At 39.7% G+C, this 23,318-nt stretch overlaps 1 protein-coding gene across 1 annotated transcript in view; it reads left to right on the top strand.

Annotated features, from left to right (window-relative positions):
* LOC102695723 (E3 ubiquitin-protein ligase RNF123) overlaps positions 1-23,318 on the top strand; it is a 124,804-nt gene that overhangs the window by 87,926 nt on the left and 13,560 nt on the right. Inside the window, exons 36-37 of the mRNA XM_069189409.1 lie at positions 8,714-8,856; positions 16,793-16,887. Coding sequence (XP_069045510.1) covers positions 8,714-8,856; positions 16,793-16,887 — 238 coding nt within the window. The remainder of the gene's footprint in view (positions 1-8,713; positions 8,857-16,792; positions 16,888-23,318) is intronic.

The following is a 23,318-nucleotide window of genomic DNA, read 5'->3' as shown; positions in this document are numbered from 1 at the left end:
ATATTATCAGGGTCCATGTTTCTCAAAACAATGTTCACACCCTTCCAGTGCTGTATTTGTATTACAAGAAGACCTTAGAGCAGTCTCCCTGTTGTTCATCTTCCAGCTGTTCTTTTAGCAATAGTCAATGCAGCCTGAAAGCAGGTATAGTGTATCTCTTGAAGAGACGTAGCATGCTCTTTGCTGCTGTGTATGAATGCTGACATCAGACGTATATATGCTTGCTATATTGATTTTTTTAGTTGTAGTACTTGACCATCAATGTGGCTTCAGTTCAGGACAAATCTGGCATATTGTTGAGGTCAGAATTTCCCAGCTGTAGTCCTGAGCTTATTTATTCTTATTAAATCAAACCAACTTCTTAAGGGTACATCCGTAGAATCCTGCACCCAGGATTTGAGCTATCATCAATCCAGTTGCAATACATGTATTAGGCCCCACCTGTTAAAAAAAATTAAGGACCCAAAATCTTGGGATTCTTGCCTTTCTGTAGGATTTGGTTTGGAAAGCAGTAATATTCATCATGCACACTGCTTGTAGGAAACACTGTACTGTTTCACATTAATAACTCTCTTGTGTCACTATTCTGTTGGAAATCAGTGTGAACTGAACACAAGTATCCTTTCAGATTGTGCACTATACAGAATATTACAGTGCAATTTAAGGGAAACATTTGGTGATTTTTGTCTTCCCTCAGTGATGGTTATCTCCTGTTCATTTCCTCAGTGCTGACTTTCAACAGGCAGCCCTTACACAGGGGATCCATTGTAATTCTGCCATTGGTGTCTCATTTGTTTTCTCCCCAGATAACTTATTCATCGAGCCTATTGGAAAATAATGTGGCTCCAGTATATGCTTCACTTTCAAAACATAATTTAAATAGTTGCTGGCAACTCCATCAATTTGGTGTTTGTAAAGAGGAGATACAGTATGCTTGTGCATTTTGAATTCCTCGTTGAACGAATTATGTCCAGGTAACTAGACGGCTATTTACAGATGGCAGGTCTGAGAATAAAATACTGTAAACCGTACCAATAATATCTCATTTTTTGCATAAAATATAGAAATAAATTTAACATCACTGGTACAGTGTTCTTGGTACAATGGGTGCTTTCTTCACCAGATTACCCACCAAGATCTGACACCAGGTTAATCTGGTTCATATAGTTAGAGGACTGTCATTCTCAAACCAGCCTGTTTAAACAACCCACTGAAATCTGCCATTAGCTATTCTAAAATGCTAAGAATTTAAAAGCAAGCATATGGAAATAGCTGTCATTCACGTCTCTGCTGAGAGCAAAACATATTATTGATTAAAACTGCTGATATGTTACTACACTTTTCTGGGACCCCAAACAGTTCCTCTGGGGAGTTCACAGAGGACATGGACCCCAGGTTGATATCCATTGGTCTGGATCACTGTGTTATTCGAGATTTTATTACGGCTTTGTCTTGGCTAGAATGAGAAACTGCAATCGAGTACTGAGGCAAATATTTAACACAGGCCTCCAGAGGTGACATTATAAAAGGAGGAAAGCAACCTCTATTACACTCATCCTCTTGCGGTTTATGTTTCATTAATATCAAGCACTCATATGTCTCTGTACTGGACTGGAGGAAACCTTTTGACCTTGATTGGCCTAGATTTGAAGTCTTAGCGGATCTGTCTGTGGTGCATGTGAATTCTTTTTAAATACGTTGTCAGGAGTCATCACTGTCTGGTGCTTCAAAGCATTGTAAGACGTCCTTTGTAAGATACGAGGAAAAGGTAAGGGTGTCAATACCAAGACCCCTGTGCTACTGTGCCAGTGCAACACTCCTGGGCACACTCAGATTTCACTTTATGGGTTTTGCTCTTATAGTTTCCTTTCTGTGTTCAATGTTTAGGCAAACCCTTTAAGCCTGGGACATTTGAAATAGGTTCATGCTCAAGTGTCAGAGTACATGTACCGAAATTCAACAGTAAAAAAATACCTCTTTCTCAACCTCCTTTCTTTTAGAGCCCATTTTTAAGAGTACTCTCTTATCTAGCTAGACGAGATAGAGCTGAGGTTCTCATACACTGGTTACTCCCAGTAAGTCTTTCACTGTCAGCTGGGGAAAAAAAACAGCAGCCTCTCCCTTTTAGATGAGCCACAATCGTTAGCCTTCATCCCCTGAAAAAGGTCGATATTGGGCGGGTGAAGGGCTGTATGTGGCTGTATGTGGTTCCCATTAGCAACTAGCCTCTGTGTTTTGGTCACTTCTGGATTTGAAATTAGAGAGTGGGGTTTTACTTTCCATATAACTGGATCATAAATGCTCACTGCATCAAGAACCTACAATTGTCACTTCAGCCCAGCTTCCATACAATGGAAGCTTGAGGTCAAGTAATGGAAAGAAATATGCTCATTTATTGTTGTAAATATATTTTTTGCTTTATATTAGACCATTGTTTTTAGTCATCCTTTTTCCTTTTAGATACGTTCTTTAACGTAGCTGCATAACCACTAACCACTCTCTTATCTCCCTTCTGGAATGACAGATATACTTGTTACAGAACATTCGAGCGTTTGAGAGAGACAAAGCATTTTGACAATTTACACATGCATCATACGACTCTTGAGAAGCCACAAAGCAATTCCTTCAGTGATTCACATAGCTGATTGTTATGTAAGTGAGTCAGTGGGTTCATGATGGTGAGGAGGCCTGATTCTTGTAGCATTTGTCACTTTTGAAATTTCATGCTCCTTTATGATTGTTTTATGCTATTTGAGTTTCGACATAGATTCCGTTCCAGATGTGCTAGCAAAAGCTTTTGAACATATACTGTAAGGATGTTGTTTTGTTTGCCCTTGGTGGTTGTTTCAGAAGATCTGCTCTTTTCCTTAAACACTAGCTTGACATCTCAGTGGTTCAAGATGGGTTTGTGAGAAATTAGAAAGTAGAATAGATCAGCATTCATGCACTGGATTATCACTCATTTTGTATGAAGACGTTCTCCCTACAGTGTGGTTAAAAAAATACGAAAACAGAACTTACAGTGTAATTTAAATTCAGTCTCCATTGCGACTTTTGCAAAGTCCTCCCAGAAACTAATGAAACGTTGTTCCTGCTGACCACACAATTGTCACAGCAGAGTATGAGGACAAAGAAACGCATTTTCTCTCTGTATTCTATCCTCTCTGTAGTTGGCCTATAAAATTGAAGAAAATTGCCATGTGCTTCCAACAAGCAGGTTTGAGGGACTGCTATTTTGCAGTTGTTTACACTGTAGGGGTGCACAGTTATTTTTACTTGATTTTGCATGCTGTTTCTGCTATGCTTCAGCATATGTAGTTCTTTTGCTACTTAATTGTACACCCCAAAGATACTTTCTGTGTCCTCGGACAATTCACTCCCTCCAGAGTGCGACTGTTTTAGATTTCTTTTCCTGAAGTACTGGAAAAAAGAAATGCATTCACTGTCATACAATCAAACTACCAGATTTTAAAGTCATACTCTATCCATTCATCCATTTTCTAACTGCTTTATGCAATACAAGGTTGAAAGGGAGCCAGAGCCTGTCCTGTCAGACAGTAGACGTAAGGCAGGATACACCCTGGATGGGACGCCAGTCCATCACAGGTTACACACAGACAAAAACACGCAAAATGTGAAAGTCTCTTACACAGGAAGATCAATTTTCAGTGCACAGTAAGCACTTTGATTAGATAAGTATGCCTATATGCTAGTTATTCTTAAATCTAATTGGATGTCCCTCTGGGGGACGAAACTTAATCAAGGAATAAAGACACAAATTGTTGAGTATTGTTACACAGAATCAGATAGGGGCAGGAGCTGCAGTTGTGACTTGTTCACTTCTCAGTACAGATAAGCAAGGGGATTGCTGTCTCTAAAAGCAGTTGCCGAGCTGGAAAAAATCATCATCAAAATGCCAGGATATGACATGCAAGAACAAGAAAATGAATTCCCAGTGAGCAGAAATCTATGCCACAATGACGTAACACTACTTATGAGAAGTACATGTAACAGTCTTCTGCATCAAATAGATATTGACATCTTCTGTTTAAGGGCAGTGTCACATCATCAGACTAGACAGGTGATCCACCGTAACAGTTAAGTGGACTAATTTTAATGTAAAGGATGGACTTAACCAGAGCAATAGAACACATTTCTCTCTGAAACTCACATTTCCCAAACTCAGATACTGTATGCCAATCCATACCTGGTCTCCTTCAACACCAAAGATCCTTATCCAATTGATCCATTGCTGCCTGCAAGGGGCCTATCTTTCACACACTTACAGTACTTAAAGGATACTGATTGCCTGAGGGGAAGAAGAGAGTGAAAGCACTACTGTTCTACCGTAGCCTTTTCTTGAACCTGAACATAAGGAAAGTATGACAAAGCGAAAGTACTTTTAAGCAGGTAAATTGCGTTTTCACTGATGACTCACCCCACTATTGCATCCCTGCTCTAGATGTCCGCGAAGGTATAATGGCCGATGAGCTCATCCTCTTTACTGAGGGATCACTGCATCATAAATGGTCCCACAGTCCCTGTTTATAATGGCAATTTACAGCAAAGGAGAAGGGTTTGTAATGTTATGGTCTAGACACCCATATGGGACCACAGTCATTTACAGTTCTTTATACCCAGTTCCAAAGCAGTAAATGGTGATCTTAAACCTGGCAATGACCCTACAACCAAACTGAAATGAAGTAACTCAACTTTTCTTTTACATCTGAAGCAAGGTACAAATTGTTTTTTTTTTCCTCTCCTCAAATGAAAAGCTCCCTCTCTCGGCTCCTAGATCAGTCTGAATCTCCTCTAACCTTTGTGCAATTCAGACCTTATGTTGCGCTTAAATGTGCACCAAATTTGTCGGAAACCTGTGACACCAGGGTTGAAGAGAGACTTGATGTTTGAGCTGCGTGGGGGTGAACAGACGCTGAAGAACGGCCCTCCGTTCTTTGGTCCCACAGTTTCCTGTCGCTGGTGTTAAAGAGGCTTGTCAGGCTCTCCCACACTCAGCTGTTCGAGGCCGTTCTCAGACAACACAAGCTGTTATTCTCGATTCTGATTTAGTCTCATCCAAACATGGTACTTTTGATTCATCTGGACTAAGCCATTGCTCTTTATTTCTTTGCGCTTTCGCAGGGAGTGCATTTGATTCTGATCCTCTTATGATTTGATGCTTCTTGTATCAAACAGCCTGACCATCTCTCTCATTTTGAAACATCTTTTCTCCTTGGCAAGTTTCTTTTGCCACGGGATTGTTTTCTAGGTGCCAAGTATGCATCTGGAGTGTGTTTAATTTTTGCTAATTTTATTAGGGGATCATGCTTTCTCTGGGTTACCTCAGACACTTTATAATGTGGTATTGTGGCAATATTTTTTTTTTTGCTTCTGTAGTGTTCTCAGAGCTAAATGGATTAAGTTGCTACTTTAAGCACAAAAGTGTGCCCCATCTGACCCCATGCTTTAATTGAATGGATTTATCTATAAAGCTTTAATTCTCATACTTACATCTAAGAAGAAAGAGGGAGCCACTTGAATTGTAGCTTGCAGAGGTTTAAAACCTGCAATCTCATTATTCCTAGGAGATTAGATACCCAAATACAAGTACTTTATTTGAAGATAAAAATGTTACGTATGGTGCACATATTGAGAAAAATGTAATAACAGAATGCTATTTAAGCGACTGAAAGAACTAGTTTATAGTTAAATAACTTTAAAGTTATTTTTAAAGTCTAACAGGTATAGTATAGTTAATTTTTCCTCATTGGCTTGCAAGATGCATCCTACCTCTAGAGAAAATGCAAAGGAGAGCAACCAGACAAAGTGTGAAGAGAATGTCACAGACACATTAAGGGAGCTCAGTCTTTTGAGTTTGGAACAGAAGGTAGTGTGTTTGGTGGGGGAATTATATGACCTCCAGCTGAATTGTTGAAGTTGAAGAGTGGGTCAGTTGAGTTTAAGATATATGCTCATAGTGGTTCAACCAGCAAAGGAGCTCTGTGACCGAGGTGTTGCAGGTTCAAACCTTGTCTTGTCACAGTTGGAGCAGAGTGACTAGCATTCTGGGAGGTAAATCAGAGGAGGCTGCCTACAGTTGCTCATTCTCTCCTGTGTGAGGCTGTAGGATTCCTAGTTGTGACCCAAGACATGAAAAAGACAGCTCTGGCAATTCCAAAATTGGATGGATTGACAAAAATTTACAAAAAGGCTTTACAGTATTCATCATTACTCTACCTGTAACCAAACAAGCCAGATAGGCTAAATAGCCTCTTTGTTTGTAAGCTTTGTTATGTTATTGCCATGAGACCTGAAAGTAACATTTTATGGGAAATAGACATTTACTAGCACTGAAGCACGCTTCCACAAGTATATATGAAAGCAATCTGCCATTTAATCATCAATAGATCATTGGTTCATACCAATGAGTAGCACTCATAGCAATGAGTCTCAGTTCTGACATTATATATTTCAGGTTATAAAGGCTTTCTGTATGTTGCAAGCCAAATATAAAGTGTAAAATACCTCTCCTCTTTTCTACTATAAAATTGGATCCCACAGAGCTGCTGAATTTTAAAAGCAGTTTTCAAGGTAAAATAAATCATTCCAAATGATCTGGTGCATCAGGCCTTACCAATCCTCTTCCTCTGAGGGAGTGTCGAGACAGGCTGTGATTGCAACCCCAGTCCTCATCCCCGGCTTCCCCCTCGCTGAATGTGTCAGTGCATCTCCCCCCACTCTGATAAATGTGCCTTTTTCTTTCCTTTTTTTACAAACAGAGTGGCTGACCGTTTCGGGTGAGTGCCCAAGTCTGAGAACAGACTTGTCACAGAGGCACCTTTTAATAAATGGGAGTCGGTGGTGCTCGTGACAACTTGTTAATTTTCCACTGCCATACAGCCATACTTGTCAGTCTCCTCTCTCTCTTCTTGAGTCATAGTGACACCCCCTGACTCCTATAGGAGGGCCTAACTCCCAGCCTTCCCCACTGACTTCTTTGTCCAGGTGAGAGCTTGGGCTTTTTTTTCTCGCTCACTTTTAAGTCCCTGCTCTCAAGAGTGTGCTCGCTCGCTTTGCTGCCGATGTATTTCTTTTTTTTTTTTACCTTTTTTATCTCGTTAGGATAACACAACAATTTGTTTTTCACAAGCATCCAAGGTGAGCACAAGCTCCCCTCACAGCTAATCTCAGTTGTCATGAGGTTGTTTGATGCAGAAGAGGAGAAGGCTTCAAAAAAGCTCCAAGCCTGAAGATAGGAGGGAATTCAAAAGCCACAGCTGCTGCAGCACCTTTATAGATAAAGTATACTCTTCAAACAAGTTGTAACATTCTAGATTGCATTGTTACTTAATAGGAGAATAAATGATCCCGGTTGTCAATTTTGTTTCTTTTACTTGTTTTATATGATTTGGTACCCGTGCAGTTTGGAGATGGTCGATGGTTTCTGTGTGTCATGGCTCCCTCGTGACATACAGTAAGACAACAAGGGGGAGCAGATAAAAACAATTGGCGATTTCTAAATAGGTGGGCATAAAATGAAAAGACAAACAATATTGCGTAATCTATCAGTCTCATCTGCAGCTGGAACGGTTTAGGTTGTTGTATTCTCCTTGGGATGCACAGAAATTGTGGAATGAAATGAAGATATTGCTGTAATAGTCTGGCAAGGGCCTGTTATCAGTGCATCACTCTTTACTTTATTTTGCTTTACTCTACATCAGTGCCAATGCTGATGTTGCATACATTGCCATTCCTCATTTTAAAGTGGAAACAGCCAGTTGCACTTCAGAGGCTGTGATAATACTTTTCCCCCAGGATTGATCCTAGGTGCCAGGAGCATTTATTAAACAACCCTTGCACACAGTTTAACTCCTTCCATCCATTTACAAAGACATCAGTCAGGCATGACTAACCCCAGCAGTGAAGTGATGACAGGCTCCTTTATTTTCACTGCCTGGGCTCAGCTATCAGTTTCCTCGGTGAGGGGAATTGCTGAGACTGGTGCTTAACAATGAAATGTCTTAATACATCATAATTATCATCGCTTAAATGTTTATAGTGCTCTTCATCCCAAAGGATCCCGGAAAAAGTGAATATGCTTTGTGAGTGTCTTTGGTGAGACCATTGTTGCTGTCCAATGCATATAAAATTCAACCACATTACAGTGAACATCCAAGTAGTTCAGAACGCAGACTATCACTATAGTATTAGGTAGGATTTCCTTGTGCACTATGTGGGACGTGATGATGATATTCCTGCAAGATCTGCTGATTATATCAAATAGTAAGTGTTCCAATAACACAAAATGTATGTGTGTTGGGAAGTGGACATGAAAGGGATTTGCATTGGGTTTTGTGCTGTTCTATAGTTTTTCGTAGTATATCCTAGGAAATGAGTAAAATGGCATGGACTTTAGGTGACAATGCCTTTTCTGTCGCTGCTCCAGTGTTATGGAATGACCTTCCTCAGACTCTACATGAAATCCAAACTTAAAACTTTCCTTTTTACCAAGGTCTACATCTGATTGTCCTACATCTGTAAAAACCTGTATGCACTTTATAAATAAAAGTTATTATTATTAAAGGGTGCAGTGACTGAAGTGGGAAGAGCTGTTAATACCTACACTCTCAGCCTGGATGTTAATAAGGCTGTGTTTTTGTTTTACGGGAGAAACTGCTCTCGGATTGACAATTTGTGGACATGTGTGTTTCAGGGTGTCCAGAGCTGGAGCGGTGCTGCTGTCTGACCCGTGTTTCCAGCTGCACTCCATTCAGCACCTCCTGGGAGACAAAGAGCCACCCTGTGCTGGGGCACCCCTCCCTCCTGGTGACCGCAAGCACTTCTCCCTGCACACCTGTGGGTACCCTGGTCACCTCGCTCTCAGAACCCCACTCTGTCCTCTCCTCCTTTCTAGAATATTCTCTCTATAACTCACCACTGTCTAGCCTATATTCTCACTCCAGTCCTCTCTCTGTCCCTTTTCTCTTCCTCTCTTCTTTCTCACCCTATACTGAAGTATTCATTTGATAAACACACAGTTGCTCACATTCATAGAAATGTTTTGTACAGCATCTGATACTTGACCACAGTTGGTATGTTTCTTAGTGAGTAAATACAACAAACACACTGTGGTTACAGAGATTACTGCATCCTACTTTATTAGTCATTTACTATATCTCTCCTATTTAGACTTAATCTTTAAGTGATATATTCTAGATTGACTATAACTGTCCATAACAACAAACAGCTATTATATGATGTGTTAATTATGAAATAGCCCTTCAGGTCATTTACTTTCACTTGTTGTGTACCTTCATGGGTGATAGATTGGTTTGTTTTTCTTTCCCTTTTCAATAGTGCAGTCATTGTGTGCGTTTCTCCTGCACCTAGCAACAGGTGACTCTTTGTTGTGATTGCACTGTAAAATTGTCTAGGACTGACGAGCGTATCCCCTCAGTGAAATGCAAAGTATTAGACCTTCATGAGTGAAAGAGGCAGCACAGTTTAGTCCCACACTGAAAGGCTGCGTAACAGTCCTTTTGAAACTGCAGCCTTGTCTGGAGTGTGAAGAAAATGACATGTGAAGGAATGAGGATGAGAAACAAAACAAAAGTAGGAGCCGATTCACATCCTAGCCTTATTTTGCCAACTCTGATTTTGGATAAGGGAAAACCAATCCTGTGACGACTGCTGGAGCTCACTCTGAACCTATTTCTCCATCCCTGCTCTTGCTGGCCTCCATAGGGGGATTGGGTGTTTAACAGTGTGTCCTGAATTAGACTCTGCTCCCCTGCTGTTTAAAAATATGTAAGTTCCTTTTAAACTTTCAGTAGGTGAACTGGCAGATCATCTTCCTAAAAAGTGGCTTTGTTGCCTTTTTATAATTCTCAAACTCGTTAACTTGATTTATTGTCATTGAAGCACCATTCAGAAATCAAAGTATGTGACCAGACGTCGTTTCTGATCATTTAGAATGCAGTTACAATGCTCAAATGTGAATCCACTTTAGGCACAAGTTTTTGCAATTGACATTTTAATATGATATTATAAAGCTAACAGTTGTGCACTTAATTGCATCATTGAAAGTCACCTTTTCTTTATCGGGGATTACTGAAACTTTACAAACAGAGCTCATTTTCCAGAGCAACATTCAGTCCTGGTCATGGCTGACAGGTGTGTCTGCAGATTTCAGTCCTCATCAGCTCTTAGGAAGCTAAATCAAGTAATTGCTTGTTTAAATTGATAGATTTAACAGCTCCTTCCTGCACTTCAGGTGCTGCTACTTTTAGGAGACCTAGAAACCCAGCAGACACATACTGTACACATACAATACAGACTCATTGAATTATAGAGTTCCATCCATTTCCAGGTTGAGGACAAGGAGAGCATCTTGTCCTAACTAATAAATCCTGCCTCAGATGCAATCTTAGACATCTCTAGGCATGGACCTGTTTTTGCAACAGGTGAAAGCTGTTTGAAACAAGAACACATGTTGATTGATTATATAAAATTCAAATATTGATTGATATAAAAAGATTTAGGAGTGTTCTCTGAAGTTAGTTGTGAAAATGTGTTTAGAAATCCAGTTTTTGGCAAGGTACCGTATGATTATATTTTTCAATTTGAGTTTTAATTTATGCTTAAGAAAAATGCAGCTAAATCAAGGCTCTTACTTGTTAGGAATGTCTCACTTTATAACAAATATACAGGCCGTGCTTAGCTGAAAATCTTGCACAGTAGATTTTCAATTTTTATGTATTTTTTACTTAGTTTTTATATATATTTAAAAAAAATACACAAAACATGTTCTGTGTAGAAATACTTTGACTTTTTTAAAAATGAGTTCATTCCACTCCTCCAGAGTCTGATCAAAAATCAATGAGTTTGTACCAAAGTCTCATATTTTTTGCAAAGGTATTTCTCTGATGCTCTTGCATCAGTTACACAACATGGGCACAGAGAGCCCAACATGCAGTAACTGAACAGAAAATGCTTCACACCAGTAATCCTGAGCAATCACACCACTTGTCAGCATTTCACTTGCCCAACTGCTACTGAATAATTCACACAGCAGGAATGGCATTGAATCCCAGCGACTCATGGCTTGTTTGTGTGTTTGGATTAAAAACTCATTAAGCACCAGTGAAAATGCCCTGCCATCATCATCATCTTAGATTACTCTGATCCAGTCTTTTTGGACATGGCCTCTTCCTACTTATTGTTATTCCTACTCATTTCTTCTCTCCCGGTTCCTGGTGCTGGTTCAACGGAGGCAGGAATAATTCAACAGATGTTCCCACAATTCGGTAGCATATTTGTGCCTCATTCTGACCTGTGCTTCAGAGACGGGTGCATATAGAAGAGATACAGTTTAATATCAAACAGGGTAGGGATGAGCAATCCATCTATACTCCAAAGATGAACTTGCTGTTAGGAGATACCAGGTCTCCAAGGTGGGGGATATTCATGAGAAAGTGAAATGAGTGTCTCAGCTGGCAGCTGCTGGTGAGATCAATAATTAAAGAAACCAAGTTTTCTTTCTGTTTGCTCCCCACACTTCCACCACTGCCAGAAAAAAAGAAGTTCAAAGGGTGTTCCTCAGCTGCCTCCCAGGAAAGTGAAGACGTTCTGTGGGAGATGCTTTGTCCCCAGGCAAAAACTGATATTTTTTAAGGTGGAACCATTTTATAGCTTGGAATCTTATAGCTGGGAATGGGGCCAACCCATGAAAACGTACATTCCACAAAACCTCAAAATTCACCCCTGAAAGTGGCATACTATAGTGGCAAATTTTATGGAATCTTGTGCTTGGCCTGATGATAACTCACCCCTGATTGTCTCATAACCTATCCAGAGACATACTGTTTGCATTTTTGTCCTTGAAGAATTAAAAAAGAAGCTGCCTTGATATAGACTGGAGGCCTTGGTCAACTCTGCCAATTTCTTTAGGTCTACCCAGAATGGGCTCACAGTCATGCTCGTGATGCCATTTAGTTCCTACTGTTCAACTCAAGCTGTCGAGTCAGTGGTGAATCACCATTCCAGATCTTGTTTATAGACACCTACCTATGCATGTGAAGCCCGAGGTTACACTTGGAAGTTAGCAAGCAGCTTAATTAGGATAGTGTATAGTAACAAAGCAGATTCCCTTGTCTCCTTTGCTGGCAATTTGTCAATAAACCTGCCATTTGATGTAATTAAATTGCTAGATTGTATGTTCTTTTATGCTGTTTAAAGAAAACTTTGAAAATGACATTGAATTATAGAGTTCCATCCATTTTCAAGTTGAGGCACTGAGTCATTGTGTTTATGTCTTCAGTTTATCTCTCCTGCTGAGCGTTCTCATCAAGGCTGTGTGAATGCGGGGCAGGTGCTGTCTTGACAACATTAATCAAAGGGTGCAAATTTGTTTCAAGCAGTCTATTAAATCTACATTCCAATGCCAATTTGTGTATTTGGAATGGGAACCAAGGTTAGGGATCTCTATGCATTTTATCTAAACAATAACCTTGGCAGGAATAGTGGCATTTTGGGATGCACTTTGAAAAAGACAAATCAGATTGTTTACATCTTTATTTTTTCATTTCTTATTTTTTCAAATACATCACCTGACAGGAGGTAGAGGCTGGGACGCTAAAGAGGGATTTGTGTGACACTCCCTTCTCCAGTCATCTTTTTTGTTGAGGACCACTTATTTAATATGATAGTTGTCTGCCATGGAACATTTTTGTCACTTTTTTGTACTGTAAGTCTTTGTTCAAGACATATAATAGCTGCTTGGATGCAAAATGATTTTCTGAAAAATCGGCGAATAAAGTATTATGATATCGTAACTAGAGTTGTATCCTGTAACTAGCTATGTATGAAGATACAGGAAGTTGCTAACACGAATCATTGCTCAGTCTAGATCGCTGGAAATAAGAGAGAAATAAGCTTCAATGTCTCCAGTTACCTCCATCAACCTGAAATATAGAATCTGGTGTTTCCAGTTACTCATTATATGGTTATGAAGGACTTAAGCCCTGGGAAATCAACATGTATTCACAAACAATAACTAACAAGTTCTCGTCTACCAAATAACATTTTCTCCACTTACCTGTATGTTAATTACAAATACATTCCACCAGTTTGCCAAAGTTTTGTTTAAGTGGAGAAAAATTGTTTTTAGTCTTTTCCAATATGTTTAGAATGATTCAAGTCAGTGAGATGTTCTTTCCCTGAATCTGTCACACAGGCAGAGAAGGAGAGTCCAGCACTGGCAGTAAACAGGATAGTACAGCCCAACGTTTTGGGCTGAGCGAGTAGCACGCAGCACAGCCAGGGTAGCGATACATTATGAAAGAATAGCTGCACTAGTGAGATTCTTCGATGGAAAGAAAGGACTTTTACACACAAAAGACAGGGTATAGTCTCTCTGGTGTTACCCTGTTATTGTCTTAAAAGTCCTCCTTGAAATTTTTAGGGGTTAATGTCCTTCGCATCGAGGCACATTCTGTCAGTTTTCAGGAAGCTCTGAATTTATAGAACCTAATCCGTGTTTAACGTTGACAGGTTTTTTCATTGTTATTTTGTTGACTTGGGAGTAAATGTGGAAAGGGTATATAGATATTAAATGGGGTTTGAGAAGTGAAAAATCATCATTTCTTTGGATATAAGGACAATGATGATACACATTGTTTTTACTTAGCTATTCCTGTACAGCAGCATTTCTTATATCTTGAGAATATTCTCAGCCCCCTCTGAGCTTTATTGGGGGTGCAACACCCCAATATCCCCGTAGTGCCGAAACCATTTATGCTGCCTTCAGCCCTTGACCTACAGAGTGTTGTAACACTGGTAGGACCTTGCACTCCAGGTGGCACAAGAGAGTACATCTTCAGGACATCAAAGACTGCACACTGACTCAAGAATGATATCAGAACTGAAAGGGCAAGACGGGGGGTTTTTACGGAACAGAGATGTTTTAGAAGATCTAAGTGAGGTTTCTGAGACTCAGAAAGGGATTAACATGCACAAATTGAAAATGAAGTGCAGTTGCTTGCAGGAATGAAGGCAGGAGGCTCTTCTATACACAAAAGTGTTACGGATTGCCAGATTCCATCATGAGTCCTGTCGCTGGTGGCTTTCAGGATGGCTCTTAATAGGGTTAGATGAACAGATTGAGTTAAATAGCATCTTCTCATCTCTGAGCTTACAGTACACTCTTTTGGTTGATCTTTTTTGTGAAGTTCTTAGCTTTCTTCAAAGCAGCACGGAACTTGGTATATATGAAGGTGGTTTTCAAACATCTCTAGATTTTAAATGACAGCCTAAAAATGTGATTGTGCTTTTTTTATTTCAGTTCATATTTTGAGGTGGGAGAATCTTCCCTTTTGAACAGAGCCTCTGTGAACACTCTGTGGCACGGAATAGTAGCGCAAATGTTATCACCTCAGAAATCACACTGTTTAAGTTTAACTGTTCTGACTCTTTGAGAAGAGTCCTATTCCAAATGGCAACTTTATAGCCCAAGGGTTTGAATTTTAATGAGTTTTCTATAGTTTTAACTTTTTTTGTTTTAGTTTACTTACAGTCCACTAGAATGTAGTCAATTGTACTATTAATCAACATGAACAGCTGATGCAACAGGTCTTTATATACAGTACAGTATTAAGGCCACAATAACAGAGCCACTACAAAAATAGCTTTTAAGGCCAGCAGAACAGGAGAATTGACATCAGAGTGTGTCTAATCACAGTTTTTTGGATCTTCCAAGGACGTTCTCAGACAGAGATTCTTCACAGCACAATAAGACACTAATCTGGGGGAAGTATGCAAATAAGGATGTTGAAGACAACATACTGTACAGTAGGTGTCCTAGCATTTTCTAAAGCCTCTCAAAAAAGGGCTTGCAACTTGTCATATCAGTAATATTTCAGTACAAAGCTATAGTAATGTACTAGCCAGTTATAACCAGGTTAGCCATCTTACTCTTTATGGAGCTACAACACATCTATAAAATGTGTATTATTCTTATTATTATTATGATTACCATTATTATTATTATTATTATTATTATGAGCATGAACATCATTGTCCTCCAATTCTGGGAGAGCTGAAACCTACCCTATCCTGGCAAGCAACGGGCACGAGGAAAAGTATACACTCTGGATAGGATGCCAGTCTATAATAATAATTATAATTGCTTACACTTATATAGCGCTTTTCAGGACACTCCACTCAAAGCGCTTTACAGGTAATGGGGACTCCCCTCCACCACCACCAAAGTGCAGCATCCACCTGGATGATGCGACGGCAGCCATAGTGCACCAGAACGCTCCCCACACACCAGCTATCAGTGGGGAGGAGAGCAGAGTAATGTAGCCAATTCATAGATGGGGATTATTAGGAGATCATGATTGATAAGGGCCAATGGGAAATTTGGCCAGGACGCCGGGGTTACACCCCTACACTTTTTGAGAAACGCCCTGGGTTTTTTAATGACCACAGAGAGTCAGGACCTCGGTTTTACGTCTCATCCGAAGGACGGAAAACATATACATAGCAGAGGATGGTATGTACATACACCCAAACCAGGACCAATTCTCCACCAGTCTTCAATGATGAGCTCATTGCTTTCTACATCCTGTCTTTTATTGGGCTTGTTCTCATATTCCAGCTTCCCCTGCCACTCCTAAGCAAGGCTCCGCAGTCTAATAAATTGTTTTTCTTTTTTCTTTACAGCATGGAACTTTACAGATTATCCATAATCTTCTCTTTTGTTCATTGCAGACACAATCTGACGTATTCTAAATGAGTAGTACATAATTATAATGATTTATACTCTAGCATATACAAACTGGTAATAAAGAAGTTGAGGACACTGGTCTTGAGTATGTTCTTAGGGTTGTTTATTATTTTGACTGTAGCACTCCCAAATATTGAATATGAACATTTCATAATCACAGCTCTGGGCACTTTTTCTCCGATGCATGGGGATTGTGGCCTCTTAATGAAGACAGGCAGTTCAATATTGATTTTAATTAAGTAATTATGAAGCCATTAGGTTTTGGTTTTCTATGCCTTGTGATTTGGATTTTATGTAAAATAGGTATATTTATATGAATTATGCATTATATTACTTCAACGTCAAAGTCTGTATCTTTGCCTACACATTCAGATAGTGTGCACTGTCCAGTCTGATTGAAATCTCTCACTAGCTTTGTCTTCCACACTGAACGTTATGAGGTGTTTCCTTTCTCTCTCACTCTTAGAGCTGAGCATACAGGCAAATTGCTTTTTCTTTTGTCTCTCTGCAGCATGAAATAGAATGTATATTGAATAACTTCCTTCTCTCTCAAGCCCCTTGCTCTCTGTCGATATATAATTGCCAAAGTTATTAGTATGTTGTGACTTATTCTTGTCTTATGCATTATGGATTTTACTGCATGCAATGTTACAGCACAGAGCAATTATAACTAACTGGAGTATTTTATATGTGTTTTATGGTTCACTCAATTTGGAGCCACCCTCTATCACTAAGATCTGATGCTGTAAATACAAATGATAACTTTGATTAATGACTGTGTTGTTGTTATTTCATATTTTTCATGGTTTGTTACCAATAGTTATCGTTTTCTGTGATTTTTCTGTCCATTGCAGAAAACCTGTATTACTATGTAATGAACGACCATATGTGCAGCATTACAGTATATTTCACTTATCAGGGGCTTGGTCTCTCTGTGCTGTGTATTATAATGTATTAAGGGGCATTGCTGTACAGTGACTGTCTCTTTGTGGTGGTTGGTTACAGACACAGACTATATCAGCGTGGAGGAACAGCAGAAGGTGGAGCAGATGCTGGCCTTTCTGACAGAAGAGTCCAAGCAGGCAGCAGCCAGCGCAGCAGTGAGTGGGGACCGGTGTCAGGGGGGAGTCAAAGCCATTGCAACCAGTAGAGAAGGCTCAGAGGAAGGTTCAGACCAGCAGTGACCAAAAGAGACACACCCATTGAGGCTAAGAGGCTGTGGAACATTCTAAAGACACAATGACCATTGTCGTGAGGAGAGGGCTGATAAACAGACACTATTATTGAAACCAGTGAAATTCACAGTTGAAGTACAAAAATGACCTCACTTACATGCATTTCCATACGATACCTCAGGCTGTCTTGGTAGACCCTCTAATGAAACTTATCTAAAAAATAGGAGATCAGTACAAGAGTGCTAGTTAGGGCTTTTAAGAGTATGTTCATTATCTTCTGCAGATGCCTTCTTTTGCCATATAACATCACTCAAAGAGAACCATTTGTGCTTAATTTAGGTTCACACATGGCAGTATATTGAGTGTGTATTATTTTCTGTTTTTCAAAGAATATATCCAAAAACACAGCTGCAGGAGCACCTTTTTACATGAAAAAATTGTAAATACTTTAATATTGTACGGTAATATCAGACTCCTTTTGAATGTGAGGCACAAAATATTTAAGAATAATGGCAGTATAATTTGGTTAAATATCACTGGAATATTTCAGGATGCAGGTGAAAGAACTCTAATACACCAGAGTTGAGAATGTGGGTTTGGGGAACTGAGAATATGCCTTTGATTACAATGCTTAAGTCAGTATAGATTGTTACATGTTTTAATTGCAACTAGAGTAATGACTAATAATCCTAAATTTAATAACATCTAGTGAAAAAGGGATTACAGATTGCATTTCCTGCAATGTTCTGGTGGCATTAATGGTGTTCTTGAGACATTCACTCAGAAAGATAGATAGAATGTAGAGTCAGGGACTTTTAATGGTTTCTTGTTTGAATTTCTTATATATGGATCTGTTTCTGAAAAGAGAAAAATATGCTGTTTTATCAACAAATAGCTAAAAAGAATTTTTGAATGTAGCAGTGGTGTAGTTAGATGTCCAGTACTTTATTGTCATGCATTTTAAAATGTTTGGTTCATGACAAGGATATACCTTGTCAACAAGGTATGTTATCTCCAGCGTGCTGGTTAAATACAGTATCATACGCTTATACAATAAGCTTCCCTTTTAATTCAGGTGGTAAAGTCGCTTCTCAGTTCTTGACCTGCTCTTAGTATGTGCAGTAGGGCTGATGGAGCAGAAGGGTTGTTGTGCGTCACACGGGTGGGGGCTGCACTTCAGTGATGGTTAAAATGGGTCCCCTCATTTCTGTAAAGCAGATAAGGATCCTTTATGATGAAAAGTGCTGTATAAATCCAAGGAGTCATTATGATTAGGTGGCATGGTGGTACAATGGTTACCATTGCTGTCTCACAGTGCTGGGGCCCTGGTTCAATCACAGACCTGGTATCTATCTTGCTATCTGGTAGTTTGAAGTTTGTATGTTCTCCTCCAGTCCCAAAACATACTGGAAGGTCACTTGGCTTCTGGGAAAACTGGCCTTGGCCTGAGTGTGTGCGTGTTTGTGTGCACCTTGTGATGGACTGATATCCAGTCCAGGGTGTTCCAACCTTGCTCCTGTTGCTTGCCAGGATAGACTCCAGCTCCCCTGTGACCCAGAATTGGAAGAATTGATTAGAAAATGGATGGATAGATGGATAGGTAGTTGAAATTGTAATATGAATAGCAACAATAGCAGTTAATGTACTGTAGCAGCAGTACCATCAACATTAATGTTATATTAACATTTGGACTATAGATTATTTTCGAAGGTTTCTATTTTTCAAATAGATTTTGAAAATGTGTCTTATTGGGGGATTTTTTCTTTGTCCTGGAGAACCTCACAGCAATATTATACTCTTATTGGATTTCCAGTGGGAATTAGCAAGTTAATACAGCAAGACGCAGAGTCGGTAAACTCCCCAAACATATGGGTTACCATACAGATCAGGCTGCGCGCCGATTTAATAAGATGGGTCACGCCGAGACCTTTTTCAAGTCCTCTTTATTAAATCATAATAGTGTTCGTAAACCTGTCTGGCTGCCCAGTAGCAGAGAATCTAGTTAGATCATTTTTTGCCCTGTATCAGTTTGAACAAGTTGCCAACAGCAACCACTTTGAACAGCTTTGACAACTACCCAGGCAACCTGAGCCTTGCCAAACCATTCAGACCATTCACAGGCAGTAGGAAGGGAGAGCTGAGCTGTCTGGCCCAGGTAATGTGCTGTTTAAACTGCAGTGAAGTGGCGGATGATGACTGGTAATTGCTCTGCCCAGGACTGACCTTTACTATCCTCGTGTGAAGTACAAAGCTTTCATCAGCGCTTATTGTATTTCCATTAGCGAACCTTTTCCCATTTGTCAAGCTTGCACTGTAAACTCTCTTGGAAAAAACCTCCTAGACAAGGCCTTTGCCTTTTCACCTGTCACTTGTGAATCCTGAGTTGATGCTAAAGCTCTTGACATATAGGTTGTAATTAATGGCTGTGATCACAGATGTATAATGATAAAATGTATACTGCAAAAAATAATTATTTTTTTTTGTTGCTAAAATAATTCAAAAGAATCTCGGTCTCCTCAAGGGCAGAGCTCTTTTTGAGCTCTTTGAACTCACTAAGCACCATGCTAAGCCCTCCACAATTACCTGTATCTTTTCTTAAAAACCATTGCCTTTGGAGAGCAAAAATTACACCTATCTTACGCAACTCTAAATTCCCTATAACTGTCAGGATTTAAAGGGATTAGATATGAGCTTCATTCATTTTCACAGGGATTTTGAGTGTTGTCAGAGTACAGTTAAGAAATTCCCTCAGATAGAGATTCTTGAAAGTGAGATACATCTCATGTTCAGTAAAAAGATACATGTCATTGAAGTATCTTTTTGTTCAGGTAGAATATATGAAATCATTTTGAAAAAAACAGATGTGGCATTAAAATATCCATAAAATAGTTTGCGATATATTCAAAGGCTATGGCAATGGGAGTCTTCTCCACTTGTACTGCTCACATTATAGCCAGAGAAGTTAATACATTGTCACATTGACCTCATTATTAACTAACAGTTTCCTGTTCTGGACTGGAGGATCTGCACAGTGGACTATTCGATGGTGAGGGTGGCTGGCCTGTGCAGTGGAATTAAGATTCGGCAGAGATAAACAAGGGAAAGTGAAACCAGGCCAGGTAAATTTACTACTCCAATGTAAGGAAGATTAGGAATACCCGGTCCCTGCTAATGTAAGCATCATTCAATTTCTTACTGACTGCTTTTCCCAAGGAGTTCAGGAGCATCGTTAACACACGGCTGAGCATTTAAGTACAGATGTCTTCTCAGGTCTTGATCCAGCATCAATCTGTACCACTGTCTCACAGAAATGCAAACAGCAGAGAAAAGAAAGAATAGATTGTAAAAAGAGAAATGAGGGAACGAGTGTTTGGGGAGACTGGGAGGATGAGCACTTATATTAATCTTTTCAGGGTGTATTATAATAAACCTGTGCCATAAGACAGGGAACACAGAGACTCTGTTTAAAAAAGACAAAGAAAAGCACAACCTTCTTTGAACCTTCTGTACAACATCTAATTGACTGTTTTATGAGCCAGAGAAAAGTATTTTTCTTCCAAGCCTTACAACGTTTTTAAGTCGTTTGTCTCGCTTGAAAATATTATTTTAGCCCTTTTGGTTACCTTTGCTGTTGGACTTTTTATACAAGAGTACAGCATGGGTTGTTTGGTATTGTGGGATAAGAAAAGACCAGACAAAGAAGATGAAAGCTTTGAAAATAAATAAATGAAAGACTGATATAGAAGTGCCAAGAGCAACACACAAAAGCTGCAAAGCAGGGAGCAGCAAATTTTCTTCAGGATGGTTGCAATAGATTTTCCATTGACATGTCACTCAATCACAAAAGTCTTTGTAGAATATCAAAAAAGAGAAATGAAATTGACGAGATGTAAATTGTGGTATTTGATTTAAGCACCTGGAGGACCGTGATAATTTCACCTTCTAGCTCTGTGTGTGTTCAAAGCATGTTGTGCCCAGATTAGGCAGGAAAAAGTAATCGTCAATTCTCACAGCAATAGCGATGAGAGGAGTGTTGACAAAAATAATAATAATCACCTAATTTTTTCTTTACGAAATGGAATAGCAATTTACAGGATTGGAAGCTTTGATGGAGATTTGCAGCCAGCGCCTCTGTATGCCGTCTGGCATGGTTCCAAATAGTTCACTCGCTCATTTGCACAACAGTAAAGCTGAATTTCCCCCAGCTGAAACCTCACCGCCACCACCTTCACCATGCCAACACAAATAAAGGGCAAAAAACTGCCAAATTTACTGTAGTAAACACTCTGCAAAGGGAATGACAGTAAAACCCATGCTTCCTGATGACAGCTGTTCTGAAAGGTCAGCACTGCAGTGCTGAGCCACTGGACTGCTGTCTCCAGCTGGCACCACTGTCTGTGGAGGGACAGAGCGCAGGAGAGGCCTTCCGAAGTTGCAGGCCCGTGGGGAGGCAGGGGCTCGTGTCTCCCACAGTGCGAGGCTCATAAATACCACGCTATCCCTGATAAGCCTGCGTCTCGAAAAGGTCACACATCACCTTCTGCCCTGTCCTTGCACCAGCGTCTGATACATTCGTTTAAGAGAAGGTTGGTCTGACATAAAAGAATCATCATGAGACAATTTTGTCAAAGTTTGTCTATGAAGAAATATTTGTTTTCAAAGCTCTACTGTGACAAGTGTCCACCACCGTGTACTATACTAAACCCAGCTGTCTAAATTTTCCAGTTTTCCCACTAAACTTCCTTGCACTTTATGTGTAGATACCAGCATTGATCATGAGCATCTGTATCAGATGGTTCTGTGATAGTGCCTGCTGTTTTGTGCTTGGTCATTTCTAACGAGCGTATTATTTCCATGACAAAGACTCCTCATTCTCTGGTATGGCATATCCCACTGAGCAAAACATACTAACACCACAGCCACTGCAGCTGAAGGGTAGAAAGGTCAGACTGGATTTCTTTTGCTGCTACAGTAGCCGACATGGAAGTGGAACGTCTTTGATGGACTGGGGCATTTAGAAGCATTTTATGCCTGGGGTTGCTTTCAAATACGGTCAAAGCAAGAGAGAAAGTAGATGGAGAGAAAGAAGGAACAGAGAGAGGAGACCATTTGCTTACATCCCTAAGGGTTTAGAGCCTAATCATGAAACTGTCTGTTTGTTTGTTTGCCCTAGACCCTTCTTCTCACTCCTCTCACAAATTTTCACTGCCACTGAAGCAGTAAATACCCTTAGAAATCCTTCAACAGATTTAAACTCCTGCATACATTTAGGCATCCCGAATTCAGTGTTCCTTTATGGATAAAGTGTTCTCAGATGCATATAGAATAGAATGAAAGCCATGCGCACACAGGACTGTTTTTCTGTTTCTGGAAAAGCACGGTTATTATGTTGCAATGAGAGCATTCCCTTTCTACTTAAAGGGGAATTGCAATGCTATTTTTATGTTCGGGGGTTAGAAAGAATCAAAGCACAGTGAAAACAAAATGTGCACAGTAACTTTTAAAAACCTCCAATTTTCTGAGATTCAGAACAACGCATTGTCATCACAAGGTATGGTGACATAATTCAGCCCTGTGGCATTGTAAATAAACAGGCTTGTGAATACATTTCTTTTGTTAACTCTGCATGCAGATCACGCAGGAACATTTCTGTGGTGAAATGTCTGCTGCACAACCTGTACTTATTTGATCATACATCACATTACATTAGTCATTACGGAGACTAGTGAGCAGGAAGGGCCACTTCACGTCGCAATTCGTGCAAATCTTGCTCTCTCCCATGGTGAGACCAGGGGTTTGCAACAACATGGAGACTTACAATACTTTCACAAAGTTCACGATTTTGTGCTTAATGTGAAATTTGTCGATTTTTTTCTATAACATCGATGAATTTAATTTGTTACCGATCCAATAACCGTTCTGAGAAATTGGGACTGCAGTTCCCCTTGAATGTGTTTCGGGGGACTTCAATGTCAGTGCATATTCTGCATGTTTACGCTATAAATAATAACCCATATTTCTTGTCCATTATTTTGCTTGAACAGAAATAAACATGATTGCATTTTACCATACTTTCAGAAGATTAAGATTAAGATTATCTTCTTTGCATATACCCCATAAAAGAGGTATACAGGCCAACAGTCTTCAATTTATCAAATGAAAGAGCCAGAAAGGTGCCAAGTCTTGCACAATCAAATGTGTTTCTTTCAATTCAGCATCTCTTGTTATTCTTATATCTACCTTTGCATGTCAGATTGCCAAAGCTTTGACTCCCACTGACTCTATGAGATCAGTCTAGCGAATATTATAATTCTTAAATGATTCAAATTACAAACAATGACATAAACAAAGACCGA

This window comes from Lepisosteus oculatus, chromosome 4 (assembly GCF_040954835.1).
Source record: "Lepisosteus oculatus isolate fLepOcu1 chromosome 4, fLepOcu1.hap2, whole genome shotgun sequence".
NCBI classification, from domain to species: domain Eukaryota; kingdom Metazoa; phylum Chordata; class Actinopteri; order Semionotiformes; family Lepisosteidae; genus Lepisosteus; species Lepisosteus oculatus.
Note: the sequence above shows the minus strand (reverse complement) of the source record. Positions and strands in the feature narration are given on the sequence as shown.